This window comes from Bombus bifarius, unplaced genomic scaffold (genome assembly GCF_011952205.1).
Source record: "Bombus bifarius isolate JDL3187 unplaced genomic scaffold, Bbif_JDL3187 scf7180000008162, whole genome shotgun sequence".
Lineage (NCBI taxonomy): Eukaryota > Metazoa > Arthropoda > Insecta > Hymenoptera > Apidae > Bombus > Bombus bifarius.
The window spans coordinates 1,230,561-1,247,667 of record NW_022884484.1 but is presented as its reverse complement, the minus strand read 5'-3'; the positions used below and the strand labels follow the sequence as shown (position 1 = coordinate 1,247,667).

Genomic DNA, 17,107 nt, shown 5'->3' with positions numbered 1-17,107 from the left:
TGGAAGTAGCTGAAAAGTCGAACGAGCGAGGGACGCCATTTAATCTAAGGAAGAATTTCGTTTGCCAACGTTTGGGAAACTTTGGAAACGGCCCGCCCCGTGGTTATTATGTCAACTAATTACTCTCGATATTGTCATGACGAGTTCTCGTCGCGACACGCTCGAATAATGGCATCCCCTGGCATTTCCAATAAAAGGATAGATAGATGGAAAGCATCATAATTGATGGATTATCCGAGACATATTCTTTTTTCTCTTATTATTCGTTGATTCTCTAAATATTCGAGAGTTTAAAACTCTTGAAACAATTATGTTCGGTTTTTAAAGCGTTTGGAAGATTGAAATTCTCGAAGTGTTCGTCTCTGACTTTAACTTAATATCCGAATATTTCAAATTCTCGTGAAATCCGTCTGTCGTTAAAAATATACTAAATTGCGCGAAATTAACCCTCTGCAATATTGTACGCGTCTTTGAACAATTTCGAATTTACACTTAAAATAGGATCTCCGATAGATTCTGTGTAATAGACGATCTTTCGGGTAAATTAAATTGACAAACTGAGAGAAATTTCGAATTTGACTGAATAATCTTCGTGAAATATATTTCTATATAAAAATCTTAAAGAAGAAATGTTATTTCATATATCGATGTAAAATATAGATAAGTCTGCTTTAGTAGAATTTCAAAAGGGATGAATTAATTCTGCGCGATGTATCTTTAATGGAAATTAATTGCGTCCAGACAAATAATCGTGAACAATTTTTATGAGAATTTCCAGCTTCGTGTACCCCTCGGAGAAAGTAATTACTTTCCGAATTATAAAGCCGGAACAATACCGTGCTAATTTTTAATATCGCCTTAAATTAAGAAACATAATCACGATCGATAAATTTGATGATTCGATGTGCTGCTTGTTGTAGAATGATGTTTCAAAGAAAATGGAAAGACGCGCGCGTGAGACAATTTGAATGTCAACGTTTCTACGGGCAACGTTCCTTTCACAACCAGACAAACGTTACTTAGTCAAATAAAATAAACGTTAGGTACGTGTTTCCCTCTAATGCAACTTTTTCATAAAACCAGGTAAACGCTGGAAGCTTTGCTACGCACGATGAAAAATTTCAAGGCTACAGAGAAGCAGGTATAATTTCACCAAAGTTATTACAAGCTGGCTTCATTACACTCTGCATTTTACAAAATATTTCTCGTTAGAGGAAGAAGAAAAAAGAGAGAAAAGGAACAAATGACGTAACTTTTTTATTTCGCAAAAGATTTCACTCGTTAACTGAATGATCATCGGTCCAACCACGTTACGCTTTCTTCGATAAAACCATCGAAGATGATTTTCCTAAACGAATCAAAAAGGAAGCGCAGCTTAATGTTGCGTGAAACCGATCGAAGCTCTTTACCATTCTCATTACTCATCGTAAGGAAACAACATACGCAATATATCGTCTTATATAGTTCTATACAGACAGCAAAAACAATTTAATTACCACGGTCATTATAACGAACCATATGATTCATCGTAAAAGGAAGCTGTGTCTTCGTAAATCTCAGCGATCTAATTATTCCCCCCTTATCTTATTATCGCGAAACTCTTGTAAAAAAATTTATCTGCGCTCATTAAACGTCCAGCAAAAACCATTTAATCTGTGTATGATCCGCAACGCCAGTAATCCGCGGTTATTTCGATCGATCGACTCTCCGCTCGTTCGCTATCTCAATGGCGATGAGAAGAATTTTACTAACCGCAACGCGAAGCCTATTTAATCAGAATTCATAAGACGTGCCAACCTATGTGCTGAAAATCTGACGAGTTATCGATTTGATAACGAATAACGTTAAAGGCAAGCTGGTAATTAAACCACGGATTTTTATGCATTTATAGGAAATTTAAGCATGGGTAGAAAAATATCAAACGAAAATTATCCATCATAATGTTGTAATATTATGTAGCCGTGATAATGTTTAGAGGAAGAAATAAATCTTTAGTAGTAGGATAATATTTATCTGTCATAAAACAAACTTTCAGTTTCATTAACAAACTGCGTTGATGCGTTTCTATGAAACGAAAAAATTGCAAACGTATATGCAATGTGTATTTAAAAATACAGATACATATGGAATAGTCATGTTGCGACTTAGAAATTTAGCTTCCATCATGATATTCGCAAAACTTTTATTTGTACAAGCGAAAGATTTCTACAAAATCTCTAGAAAGTATCGTGCGCATATACAGAACAAGAAAAATTATTCCACGCGAAAAGAAGGTGCAGGTTGTTTCTTCCCGTAGTTGCAACGATTCAATGAACCGCCCCCTTTATTCCAGAAATTTTTATTACTCCGTGTTCCTCCCGTTTTCTTCTTTTTCTTTTTTCTTCTTTTTTTCACAAAGAGAGGGAAACTGCGTTCTGGCACGTGCAATCTTGTTTTTTTTTCGATGGAGCAGCGTGTTAATGAGGCCGAAGGTCCGACGTTGAATGGTTGAATGTTAGCGCAGAGAGGCAAGGCCCTCGCGTTTTCATCCCCCTTGGTTCGCTTTTCAGGCTTTGCCTCTATCACTCTATACAACTGTTCGCTGCACTCTTCCCTTCGTGTTTGATCATTGTATCTTTTGATGTTGCCAGACGCGTCTGTATTTCAGTTGACCCCTACAACACCATCGATCGATACCCTATCGATCTTCACTTTTATTTCAACGACCATGAAACCTTGTCTTGTCAGGGTTGCCGGCGTTGCGTATTAGCTACGTATCATATAAAAGTGACTAAACCGATAGAAATGATTGAGTCAATCAATCAAGTCGAAGTGACGTTAAATTAAGGATGTATTATTTCTGGGATATTTCTTCGAGTTTTTATAGTGTTAACACCGGAACAGTTATCTGATGGGAGAAAAGTCTTCAATGGTGTTGAAGTAACTACTTCAAGAAACACTCTACATTTTTATTTATGTATATCCGCGACCTGGAGATTGCTATTACACAGTAATATTCTATTAAATAAGGAGCGGTGCATATCATTGTACCCTTGAATATACATTATGTTTTGGGTTGCAAGGTCTAAAGACAAAGAAACTAGCAAACAGATTTCTATTTATGTTCCCTATAGCCTCCAGCCCAAGCTATAAGGTTCATTCCATTGCTATCGTAAGCTATCATTCCATTGTCTAGTGACACTAAGAGAGTAAGGATCTGAATCAGCATAAACTTATACCTTTAATGGTTTCAATATACTTTTCTATTACAAATTCGTCCACTCGTTCTTCAATCAGTCAACCTCAACCTCAACAAATGGAAGGTTTTCCATTTGATGGAACAGATTTGCAAACTAGATTCGAAATTTGTCATTTTAAATGATCATAAAAATATGTATATGGCAAGTAGGTTTGAGAACCGAGCATCGTTTTCCACAATTGTGTTCTTTCTTTATTAATTAAATTATATTCTTGCAATTATGGTATATTATATTGTATATTAAGTGCTAGTGAAATTTCAAAATATTTCAAATAATATCATTTATTTGTAAAATCCAAGTAGCTTTCTGAATTTGTGTAATATAAATTGTCCGATACAATTCCACCAAGTAGGTACCTACGTATATCAACCCTATAAAGTTGCATAAATCATGTTGTATCGTGAATTCTCGATTAAACTCGACTTGAGACCGACTCTGCTTTTGAATATTTAGCCCGAGGATAGCTCTCCACCTGCTTGCACGCGAATATACTCGTTCGAGACAAAGAGATTCAACGACAAGACAGGAAACTTGCAAATCGGTATCACGATGATAACAAGACTAGGAATATCGATGTCGGAAAATCATCGTTGCCTCTTCTACGCTGAGAACGGCTTACTTTTAACTAGACTGCGAATCTTTCTGCGTTTTCTTAGGAGATCTGAAAGTGCAAAATTGCAAGAGCATTGCCCATAACACAAAGAAATATATGAAATATTCGAAATATGCTACTTTCTATAGTAATTGCTACATAGACAACGTAATTTCCTACCGATGTAATACGTTTTTAATTACATTCTCAAAAATATAAGACATGAAAGCGGAAATTTGTACAGAAATTTGAAATTTGAAATTTGTAAATTTGAAAGATATGTAAGAGATTCAAAGTATACTGCTTTCCATATTAATCGGTAAATAAGTGAAACAATTTTCTGCCTAGTTTTTCTTCTCGTTTCAATTTTCCGTCAGCAACTTTTCTCACGCCTGCAGGTAGCTATTTTCTTCGCTCCTAATTACATTCTGAAAAATATGAATTTGCATAGAAATCCTACTATAACGATATTTATTAACCGACGCGTAGCAATTGACGTTAAACGCCGCCCCGATTGCCTGAGACAATGGGCTGAACGTTAAACGAGTTCCGAGACAAATCCTTTTTCCTCTCTACTCTCTGCTCGACAATGAAGATAATACCGCGAATTTCTAGAGCAAATCCTCTGGCCATGCTGCGTTCGTCTTTTTACCTCCTTCCTTCGGATATTTTTCAGCGAAGCGCACAAGTTTCTTATTTAAAAAGCCTCGGACGATTATTCTTTATTAAATGTGTATACAAGAACATTTAGCCAGCGGACAATGAACGACGTCGTGGATTATTTTCAGTGTCGTTGCGAATTGAAAAGAGGCACGTCGCTTGGGAAACGAGAATAAAAGATGAAAGAACAAGTGGATTTTTTCTCTGGTTACAGCATCTTGAGGTTGCGAGTACGCATTCTGTGAAAATCCTAAGCTGAAGATCGGTCAAACGTGTAATTTCCTTTGTCCTTTTGATAGCGTGTACACGTTTCACGCTGTTAACCGATTTGACAAAGAAGCGTGTCACGCGACCAGATGTTGAAGATCGAAAAGTCTGAAGAACAGGTGCGGAGATTTTTCGCTGTTTGGTTTCACGCGTGCACCACCGCCCTTTTAATATCTGACCGCGTGCACCGCGCTTATCTAACGCTGCTTGTTAATGCGTTACTTACACCTGTGTCCCTGAATGCACGCGGCCGCATGCATTATTCACAGACACTTTGCATTACTTAGCGAGACATCCACTCGCGTCGATTACCATGTGGACTGGCTCGAGTTCTCTTCAACCAGCCAGAGGAACTGAAGCTGTTGTTGTTGTTTGACGTTGGTTTCCTGTCTGTTTGACGATGCTTGATTACCAAATTGACGTGCTCGCATATATTTTCGAATAGAAAGTTCGATCACGTTCATCGATCCAACGAATGAACATCTTTTTGCAAAAGAATCGTTAGTCGGGCGTAGATTTTTCCTCTTTACTTGGTGGTTTTGAATTGTTAACATTTGCTTTGCAAATGCAACTAGTACATCGGAACATCGTTAACAATTTTAAGATCAAACTAATTTGTCTTTCATAACGTTCAGCCATTGGCAATTATATAATATAAACCATCAGCTACTCCAAGAAACCATTCGATCGACTGGATACCACAAAACTACCACAATTAATACCATAATTAATGCGTGGATATATCGTTAAAAATATTCAAATCGAATTCTATTCTATCCTTTATAATCCTTGACTATTCTATTCGACCATATGATTCAGTAAGAAGTCCCCAGATTTTCTCGAAAGAGCACGTCGAGTGTTGCTAATTTCATATAAAATTCACCTAACCGATAAATAATTTATTCAACCTGTTTCTTCATCGACTCGGCTACACACATCTTTACATTCTTTAAACGATCTTTACAACGTTTTTGACATTTTTAAATACGTACACGTCAATGAAAAACGAACGAACTTATTGCCCAAACCATAACTCATCATCCGATTGCAGAAACCAATCAATCGACGATCACTCGATCGAATCGATGTGGCCAACCACCGCCGAGCACTCGAACCTCCATCAACAAGCAAAGAAAACAGCCTGCCCGTTTTACTGCAGCGCAAAAAGATGGTGACTCTTGGCAGACGGAAAATAATTAGTTTCCTCCCGCCGGCATCGGCAGGAAGTTCACCTCGACGGGCTTTTCTTCCTCCCGGGGAACGAACGATTCGCGCGCTTTCCCCCGTGCAACTTTTCAGTCCGCGTCCCGCTTTGTACACACCAATACCGTTTCGAAATCCCATGGCGATACTACGCTCGCTCATTCAATTATCACTAAACCCTGAAACGACCCAAGCTGCCGTCCAAACCCCTCGTCTGGTCCATTCTTCGGCTACGGAACGCAACGCGTGCGAATTCAGCCGCGATTCTTCCGCGTCTGCGTTTCATCCGCGTTCATCGCCGATCCAGCGATATTACTAGACTTCCGGCTCACTGTTCTAGAAAATGTAAAACAGCCGGCTCTCCGGTGGCAAAATCACGTTCAATTTTGTTGCGCGCCCGATAGGCAACACGAGGAAAAAGAAGAGAAGTAACGAGAAAAAGAGAAAGAGAGAATGGTCGGAGGGTGGTTTCCGAGGGAAAAGAATGCGAATTGCTTCATCCGCGTGGCGTCTGGCTGAGGTCAATTCACGATGCATTTTCTATCGACGTTCTTTCCTTTCTCTTTTTCTTCTTCTTTTTACGATACTCTTGCTCGCCTGTATTTTCGTGGTGGTTTTCGGTTTTTGTTATTTTTATCAGAAAATTATGAGCTTATCGTGTTGCGCGTTACGCGCTACTTTTATACCGCTTTTTCAAGTACACTCTATTATCTTTGATGGCTTGGGATAGCTTTCATCGATATTTTAGAGTACGCTTGGTGGTTGTATCGTTTTAATAAAGAATCCAACGAAACAAAATGTGTATCCCTTATTATATATGAAAATTTGTTTTTCCTCGTAATTCGCGATTGTTAAGCCCCGACATTCTGCAGCTCTTCTCGTAAATGTTTTTCGTTTGTGCCGTTTGACAAAGTGGAATAGAATTGGATTAAACATCGTAATCGATGCGGAGATCGTTTCGTCGTTGCCAGGGGTTAGAGAAAGATATTGGGTTTACAAAGGCCGGCATTGTAAAACCGTTGGTTCGCGGGTAAGTGGATTACGTACAGGATCTGTGAATTTTAATGGGCATCCGTGTACATGTTGGATCGTTTCATCGCGTAAAGTTTGAGGATGTGCTTGAAATATAAATATTCTTCTAACGCTTTTATAGTTTGCGTCCACACGTCAGTTGGAACAAATCTTTCGCGGATTTTCAATGTTTCTATTTTAAAATATCGTCTGTTACAACTGGCGATATCTTCGATTGATAGTAGTATGAAATATTTGGTATAAAATTAACTTCGACTTATTCGTACGTCGATTTAAAGTTACTGTTGAGAATTGCGAATCTTAATCGCCGAAATAAAAGTGAAGGAGCACTAAGGTTACACTTAGAATTCATATTAAAATAGTTTTAGATTTATTTAATAAACGATTTCCAGGATCTTCGTCGATATACATTTGCACGCGTCTCGGCATTCTCTTTGTCTCACCATCTTCCATACCAAACTGCCAACGAAACAGTTACGTTCATCTGTTTTTCGAGACGCCGCGCACACACATACTTCCATACACTCATATTCACATACGTGTGTCACTACTACGCGGCTAATCTAGTCTAGCACACAAAATTATACGTATCTGAATAAATAGTAATTTTTCGAAAGAACATTGGAATACCTTTCATGATGCGGTTTCGCTGTTTTGAAATGAAAATTCGGGACGTTTTCAAAAGCGTTCGATCGAGCGAATTTATATTTTAGAGGACAATGGAGATATTTTTGTATGTGCTTGCGGTAATTTTCTATCGACTGGATTTGTGTTACCTCGAAGCGGAGTTGGAATATTTCTCAGTGTGATTTTGGAAAGACAAATCGATTCATTTGTATAATGTGATTTAAGATAGTTCTGAATAGAATTTTTGTGATTTTTAAAGATCGAGTCTTTTTCACAGCGCGATCACGAATTTAATTGCCGGATTAAATATATAGCAACGAAATTGACGCGACCCCAAGTATATTGTCTTTTAGAACATGGAGAATCCAAACTTCAAATAGTTATGTTTAAAGAAGAAATACTCGACGTTTTTTAAATTGTAATGTATAACGCGTCTTTTGAACTGTGTTTCTAAAGGATACGTTTCACTCGATTTCATTTCACATCATAGTGGCTTTCTCTGATACTGTAAAAATGAATATTCTATACGATTATAATCATAGTTTACGTAACGCGGAATGTATTTAATTGTTAAATATATTTTGTATGCGATGTGAAGTGTATTAACACATTGTCAACAATTGAAGTTGACCAAAAATACTCGTATTTCAAATGATGAAAAAGTACCATCGACATACACCGATCAAATAACGTAAATGTAGAAGTGAATTGAAATGTTCGAAATTCATCTGGACGGTTATTTTTGTGCGATCGGATATTCGAATCTTCATCTCGTTTTGCTTTGAACTTCCGAAATTTAATCACTTAAACCATTTACTTAGCGCTTTATCAAACAAAGAATCATTCATTTTTCCGCCAAAAAGAGATGCAAGAATCTTATTGGAATCGCTTTTCCTAATAACCAAAGACATACGCCTCTTTCTTATACGTACAAAGATATTTCCCACAAGATAAAAAGAACATTAGAAATCAATATTTCGAAGTATGATTCTAAATTATCTTGTATTGTATCGTATTGTATTTGCATCCAAGCAATCAGCATGAAAACTGTGCGTAGAATAATACAGATGCGTCATGCAATCTAACTGTATGTTCATTATTAAACTGTATTCGTCAAAAATATTCATCAAAAATTTCACGTCACCGATAGAACATGACAATGCCACGATAATTACCATCCATCAACCTTTCAATCAAATTATCTATCGAGCAAACATATCTATAGCCTTAGAATGAAAAGTTAACGAGGACTGAACTTGCAGCACATCGACTTCCACTTTCTCAAATATAAAAGATTATTACAAAATTTAATTCCACCGAACACGAATCGATGCATCGAAATATACGTATTAGGAATGATCCAAGACCTAATGAGACGATATCCAGTAACAAGTAAATAAAGCGGCTAAAAATTCCCAACCAAAGATAATCGCCAAGACTTACTTGGAATACCACATGTGCGAGTTGGTCAATCCAGATCTTAGAGGAGCAGACACATACGTATCCGCTGAAAGGAAGAAGCCACCGGCTGTACATACACTAGACGCGTGACAAGAAATAACAGTATACCGAAGGAAGACGCTAAGGAAGATATAATAGGAAGGAGGAGGAAGGAAGAGAGGAGAGATTAAGGGTTGGAAAAAGAAGCGGCCGTTTAAGTGGCGACAGAGGATACGGAGGATGGAAAACACGGTCTCCGTTAATGCCGTTATCGCGGTGGACAACGAAGGGAAATATGGTGGCTATTATTCGCTGAATAGCTTTTGCCTTGCCGCGTAACTCTGGCGGTGAGGACCGCCGCTGTGTTTCATTTCTCGTTCTTTCGGTTGCGCCAGACCAAATAGAGTTTAGAACGTCCTTCTACCGGTTGTTTTTGTCCTTCGGAATTGTCCGCCGTCTTTGGAAGCGAGCAGCAGATTACAGAAATCGAGGAGCAACTCGAGAAAAAGGAGGCTTCATTTTTCCTCACGACTTGCTGCACGAAGAAGGTGCAGGCTTTTTACAACGCGACGTTGTCCGACAGTTTGTGCGCGTGTGTATATCGAGGCTGACTGTTATCGATAGCCCGACCTCTGTCCCTGGTCCAGGAATTAGGACTGTAATGCGATAAATTTTCACGAGCGAGCGGACCGATGCGACTGAAAAAGCGTAACCTCGTTTGTCCGGCCGGAAGTTTCGCCGGAACGACTGGACCGGCCAACAATAAATTCGGTAATTGAAGAGGGTTCCGCGCGGCCGAGTCATGGTAAACGAGTGTCGAAGAAAACGACAGAGCCTCGATGATTTCAATGTGCTATCCGGCTGATTTGTCACGTTGATGGTAACAGGCGAGAAAGAATTGCTGGTATTGATGCATGTTTGTCGTTTTGTTTGTTGGTCGGTCGGAAAACGTTACGATTTATTTATTTATTTTTGCCTTTCTTTTTCTTTCTTCTTTTTTTTGTCGATGTATAGCTCGTTCTTTTTAAATCATCGTGTGTGATAGTAGATTTAATTTGCAATTTGTTTGATTCTGGAGAAAGAGTCTGTTAATTAGCAAATGTAAGAAATATATGATATCAAAGTATACGAGCAAATATGCGAATACGATGTTGAAAAAGATTCTTGTGTCTTTTGATCAACGAGTATGATCCATAATTTATACGATGGTCAAGAAAGTTCTCCTACCTTTCAGTTGTTAAATATAGTTTTTAATTCAATGTGTATTTTGTTACGACTCGCGAATTTGACTCAGACAACGACAAGCTTTACAACAGACAAAAAATACATAAAGTGGGTAGCCATTGTTCTTCCACCAACCCCATCCTTCCTCGCTGAATACAAAAAGAAAAAAGAAACGATTATATCAGCTTGACCGAAGATACAAATTATGTTGTAAAAGAGAAATAGTCATAAACTATACCGACCTTTCACCAACTTTATCCTCTCCTCGTCAAATACACAACTAACGATATCTTCTACCGTCGCCATGTCAATCTATCTGAAGGCAAAAAATTAATTACAAAAAAAAGAATCCAATAACGTCCAGTGGAAAAAAGCACGAAAGTCTCTAAAGCAAGTAATCGTACACAATTCTCCTAGCAATTCCAAGTTCATCAAACACACAATCCACTACAACCCTCGACGAAAACCGAACCATTCTACTGTCTAACCAACGAAAATATACTCCAAGCTCACCAAGCAAGCTCATAAAAACCAAGCTTTCGAGGATCTTCCATTAGCCAAAACGAATCATAGTTTTCGACGATGATGAAGGAAGAGACGAGGAAAAAGTTCGCAAGTTACATCGAACTGTGATGGAGTTAATTTCCTGTCCTGTCGACGCGATAGATAACAGAGCGGCGTGGATACGTGCATGAAGAATTCCATGGATGGTAATCGGCGAATCAAGGGCTGCTCGTCATCCTGTATCAGCCTGGCGGTGGTTATTGGTCGAAAACGCATTTTTCAACCGTCGATAGCCAACTTCCTAGATAGAAACTCTTCGACGAAGCGCACTGCCATCGAACGGATCGAAAGCACGTTGCATCCGAGCCAAATGAAGTGGCAAATAACCGTTATGTCGGAGTTTCCTGGTCAATGCGTTTGTGTTTCCTTTTCCTCTTTCTATCTCTCCCCCATCCGCCCACCCCTCCACTCTGTATTTCGCTTTTCGTTGGTGGATCGTTGCTGTGGCGAAACTCGGGCAGAAACGTTGCCTGATTTTTGTGAACGATTTTCTTCCAGTCTCTCCGGTGTTCATCGACCATGGTCGATCCGTGGTTTATGAAAAGGAAAAGCCCCAGTTTTTAAAGGAAAGAAAGTATGGAGAAAGAGAAAGAGACAATAATATTTACTGGATTGTTCAGGATATTTCAGTTGGTTCCGATGGTTTAACGAAAAGTACAAAGTACAAGAGGAACAAATCGGATATGAAACGAAGAATTTACTGATGTAAACGACGTTTCAAAAGTGTCATTTCTGTCTTAAAGACAAGAGTTATTTCGTATCCTTTGATATAGATACTTGTTGTCGTATTCTTGCACCACAGTGGGAGATAGATCGTCGTGATACTGTTTAAGTGAAAAAATTGAAAGGAGGTTGTTAGAATTTAATCTTAAAGTTAAGATAAATAATCTGTGGAAGACACAATATTTATGTTGAAATAATATTAGGTGATATTTATTAAACGGAATTACAGAACCAAATGTATTTAAAATATAAGTGAGTGATATGGTGTAATTAACAAAATGTGCAGGTAAAGAATTTATGGATTGTTGACAGTTGGCCAGTTACTCTCAGACTGACTGTACGTAGTGACCCATGGTCCCTTAAAAGATTTTGAATCCCACTCTCTATACAGTAATGAGTATGATCTGTGTAAGTGTCTGTATAAGACTATTTTTGTCTCTATGTGTGTAATATCGTTGTATTCCAGCAGAAGTACCTTTAGCTGTGTATATACGATACTTAATTAATACGATAATTAATTTGCTTCTAACTTGTAACTTTTAACTACATCGCCGGTGATATTGTGACGCATGTGTCCCTTCGATATGTTCGACGTTATATACTAGTAACAAAATTCTAGATGATAATTTAAACAAATTAAAATCAAGAAACAAATTAATTTATTACAGTTCGAATAATGAAGATCGTACGTGTTATTACATCACTAAATTCTTCTATCATAGTATAAGAATATGGCAAGAAAAATATGTGATGTTATTTAAAAAGGTACAAAATCTCGTCTTTTTTTTTCTTTTCGTTTTAAATGATACCATTTGAAAATCGTTTCCACGTGAATGAATCCTTTATTCGATACCAACGAGCTTCTGTTCAAAACACTTTTGTTAGATCACCAGAAGCAACTGGAATATGGCGACCAACTCGTAGACCATCTTCTTCCTCATAGGAAATAAAAGGAAAAGAGGAATCGAGATAAAATGATGAGAAATGAAAGACATCGAACGTTGAATGATGTTGAAATACGTTTCTGTAATGAATAAATGAGTGTTGTCGATTCGATGAAAGAGAGAAAAGGTTCGTCCAAGATGTATAATACAATGTGGAGATTTTCTTAAACGAAGCCATAGATTACAATTTTTCTTCGCTTCTTTGACGTTAAGAAAAATGAAATGGAGTGAAACTAATTTTTCGTTCGCACAAAGGAAGCGGCGGTTTATATTTATCTGCTCGGTAGCCGCGATCGTATCTGGAACGGGTATTAATAATGCAAAAATGATGAAAAAGACGTCGTCGTCCGTTTACCCGTTTACCAACGCCATATCGATTACCGGATGTATCGACGAAGAAAAATTGCATTTATCGTGAACCCACACGATCGTTTTTCTCTCTGTTTGAACTTGAACACCTAGATACGACGACATAAAGTCGTCGAATATATCGTTTGCAATTCATCCTAATCTTCTTTCTGGTGATGCGAACGAAGGGATTAACCGATGAATTCGGGCGGAAAATGGTACAAATAAAAAAGATCTGTAATTTAAGAGAACCGTGGAGGAAGTTTAACCTTAACAAAGAAACTTGGGAAGTTTCAAAAATTTGATTATATTACCATACTGGCGAAGTTTATGCAAATTCATATTCTCATGAACGTAATCTAAAAAATGGAACGTTGGTAAAAAGATTAATTGATTCTGAAAAAAAAATCGCTTGATATTTACGTTACAACTTACGAAAGTCGCGTCGTCGTAGATTAGCGCCAGTTTCGACGTTTCAAACACGTGAAAAGTGGTTTTCCGAGGTACAGGTCTGGCTCGTACTTTACGATATGTTTGCCCCAACATAGAATTCTTCGTAAAAAAGGGGGACTTAAACGCGTGGAAGTTAGTTTTTAACTTTGGACTCTCGAAGAACAGTTTTTCGTTTCTCGCCAACTTTTTATGTAACGTTCCGTTACTTCGTGGCAAAAATACCCTGTGAAACTAAAATCGCTATTTTCGCCAGCTCCGACAAGTACGTACCCGCTTTCGCTCGATGCAATCCACGGATAAAAAATAGAAATAAATAACATAACATAAATAATAACATACATATAAGAACGTATGAATGTTGAAATAATTTTTAGAAAAACCACTGGGTTATTTTTTACAATTTTTTCTAACATTACTGACACCCGTTGAAACGTAGATTTCCATTATAAAACTAAAATCATACTATGGATATCCTATTTTGAAAATTATATTTAACCTGTCTTTTTTCCAAATTCGAGTGTGTCGTAATTTCTATTGTTATATTATTACTTAAAGAAAAAAAAAAAGAAATCGAACACAGTTTTCTCGTAGACTAACGTGTACTTTGATCGTCTGTGTTACAGCACGACCGCAAAAAGTGGAGATCAGCAACTACCCGAACAAGAAGAAGATCGAGGTGAAAGTTGGCGAGTCCCGTCGTTTGGAATGCGTCGTTCGATCGGCGAAACCAGCCGCCTCGATCGTCTGGTATCGTGGAAACGTTCAGATCAAAGGAGGTGACACGATGATTACCCCGATTTCTATCGAGGGTGGTAAGTAAATTCATTGTTACGTCGCTATTCGAAACTCTTCTAAACTCGACGAGGAGGGTATCGTTCCTCTGACGCCAACTTTTCTTATCTTTCATGGAAGAATCGACGAGCCTCGAACTTCTTATCTTAAAAAGAGAATTTATATCGAGGGGGCTTGTTACTCTGTGGACGCATTTGCATGAAAACACGTGTTTCGAACTTTCTCAGAGAAGAATTTTTTACGAAGAAAGGTTTATTCAAAGTATGATAGAAATTACATGGAATAAAAGAAATATGAAAAAATGTTATAACAAAGAATCGGAAGATAGAAGGCGCTTGTAAATTAGTCGACGATTGCGATAAAACGAAAGAAAGAGGCCACGAGAAAGGGGAAAACTCGAGTCACGACAAGATAGATCGGGTAGAAATAATTGACGGAGTACTGACAGACCAGACACGACCGAGACGAATGAGATTTCTTGCCGAAATTAAGTCCAACCCTTGTACAATCTCCTCGAGCTATGATTAATCTTTGTTTACTCAATCGTGAATTACCAGCTAAATTTCATTTTCTCCCCTGGGAAGCTTTGCAATTCATCGCTCTTCTCATTAGTCAAATTTAGAAGTTGGAAGTCTCGTCCTTAAAAAAGGGCCACCCCTTTATTACCTCGCCTCGTTTCACACTCATTTCGATAAATATTTATCAAGCGCATATAATATCAAACGCTGACGTATTTTTATGTAGTACAGCTATTATCGTAATTGTCAATTGTTCATTAACGCGAACAGGTTCATTTAACGATTTATGCAATCGTATTAATATATTACAAAATTCATTCCGTGGAATATCGAACGTTGTTTCGGTTTATGCGGAAAATACAACTCGTTAATATAATTGTTACGTTCATTATCGATTTTAAGTGAAAATAAACAAAATAAAAATAATGCGTTAGTTATGTTACAGTGATGTGTTATGTTACACTGTAATTTTCATGCGAGAAAAGAAATACCACACCAGTCAAATTGACTGGTTTTACAATTTTATTTTAAAATTCCTGCTTCGCGTTATATTTCCTTTCAGCAATGATGTAATGATTTTCGCAATGATAACTAAAAGAATGATATAATGAATTTTATTTTGTTTTTTATGTAATCAAACTCAAAATAATTTCGTATCGAGGCTACTTATACCAATACCAGTCAAAATGACTGGTATTTGTCGAAGTGTAAAAGGGTCCTGCAATCTGTTTATCGAACCGCAGACTTTTTCGACTTCTTTTTTCGCGTAGAATCACCCCTTTTCCGCTTGTACCACCAGTTACCAACCACCCTGTATATAAGAAAAAAGTCCAGTTAATACAATAATTTAATATTTAATAATTGATAGAATTTTTGTATTACAACGTACAATACTCAGATTTTTCGTATCTCAAGATTCCAAATAGAATAATATTCTCGAAACTTTTTTATCCAGTTTCTAATGATTCTTAGATTTATCATTCATAAAAACAGGGATATTTCCAAAACCCACTAGATTCTTCCCACTATCTTAAAATCACTAAGCACTCTACTACTCTGCTCTACGAGTTTATATACATTCTCTATCGAAGAAACTTGCAAGTTGGTCGTCATGAGAACCAAAGTACAAATTCCGTCGACGTTAATCCAGAGCCGAGGGCGTCAGTCAATCGATCAGGCACAAAAGCGCCGCTTAAAGTGGATTGCCCGTGTCGATTCGGCCGAACCGTTCGCGGAATCTGATTCTCCCTTAATCCATTTTTACCGACAATTAAGGCCACGAAGGTTAGACGCGGGTCTGGCGTCTGCCATCGATCGAAGTGCAATAACAATTCGAAACTAACGTTCGTAGAAAGAAGAAAACAATGAGAGGGAATAAAAGAAAAGGTGGAGGGAAGAGAAATGGAAGAGAGGTTTCGTTGCTGGTTGGTAGATAGGAGCAGAGAAGAAGGAGCAATTTCCAAACGGCAAAATCGCTTCTGCCGAGCGTTATATCGATCCTTGGACAGGAAGCGCACGAGCTTGCCGAATAAAAAGAAGAAACAACGTCGAACAGACGTCCGGGGTGGGTTGAAAAAGGTTACAAAAGATGAGTGCTGCGGGAGCAGAAGCAATAGGCGGGACACGAGGGAAAAAGAGGGCATAATGGTTCGACGAGCAAAGACCTCGAGTTTTATTTCCCGCTTCCTTCGACCGCGACGATTTTATGTAATAATTAATGAATATGAAACAGACCGGCCACGGGCCCTCGGATACAGCCAAGCCACTCGTTATCTTTATTTAAATCCTTCGAGTATCCCTTGTTGCACCCTTGTCTTCGTTTAATCAACCCTAAAGATCTGTTTATAGCGCGACCGAATAATAGCGAGAACCGCGTGCAAACACAGAATTGGATAGAATAAATATCGAATATTGGATAAGGTGGTTGGGAATTAAATTGGTGAGAGTTGTGGTTCGACATGGGGACTAGGTAATGAAGTATCGATGAAGCGTTTGATGGTGTAAATTTAATTTCCAGTCGAGTTGACGTGAGAGGATTTTTGGGAAAGGTAATGTTTTGTCAATGTAGACAAGTGGGTTAAATATGATGGTTTCTAAGGCTAATGGGAAGAAGCTGAGAAAGGAGTTCGAAGGGACAATCAGTTGACGATTGTTTTTTTTTCTTTTTTTATAATAAACATCTTTTATATCGTTCGTGACACTATGATTAAAAACACACTTTCTCTTAGAAGACATTTAACGCGATACTTCGACGTGAACATCTACATAGATGAATTTACTTACTCGCGGCATTTAACAATTTGTTTAAAGCGTCGCAAAACGCTGTCTACGTTACGAAATAATTACAAAAGCCATAGAACGATGCGATTACGTTATCTAGCAAAGAAACAGCTGAAAGAAAAAAAGTAACCTATCATCCATCTCGCGACTATTAACGCAGTTTGCTTACGTTGCGAGCGAGCTAGAACGAAAAGAAAATAC

The 17,107-nt window shown here is 37.9% G+C and overlaps 1 protein-coding gene across 4 annotated transcripts in view; it reads left to right on the top strand.

The window, feature by feature from the left end:
* Positions 1-17,107, top strand: part of LOC117208767 (nephrin) — a 484,683-nt gene that overhangs the window by 441,477 nt on the left and 26,099 nt on the right. For all 4 annotated transcript variants that reach the window (XR_004487770.1, XM_033450100.1, XM_033450099.1 and 1 more), the window contains exon 4: positions 13,940-14,128. Coding sequence is in view for 3 of the 4 variants with exons in the window: in XM_033450100.1 (XP_033305991.1) it covers positions 13,940-14,128 (189 nt within the window). In the remaining variant the exon portion in view is untranslated. The remainder of the gene's footprint in view (positions 1-13,939; positions 14,129-17,107) is intronic.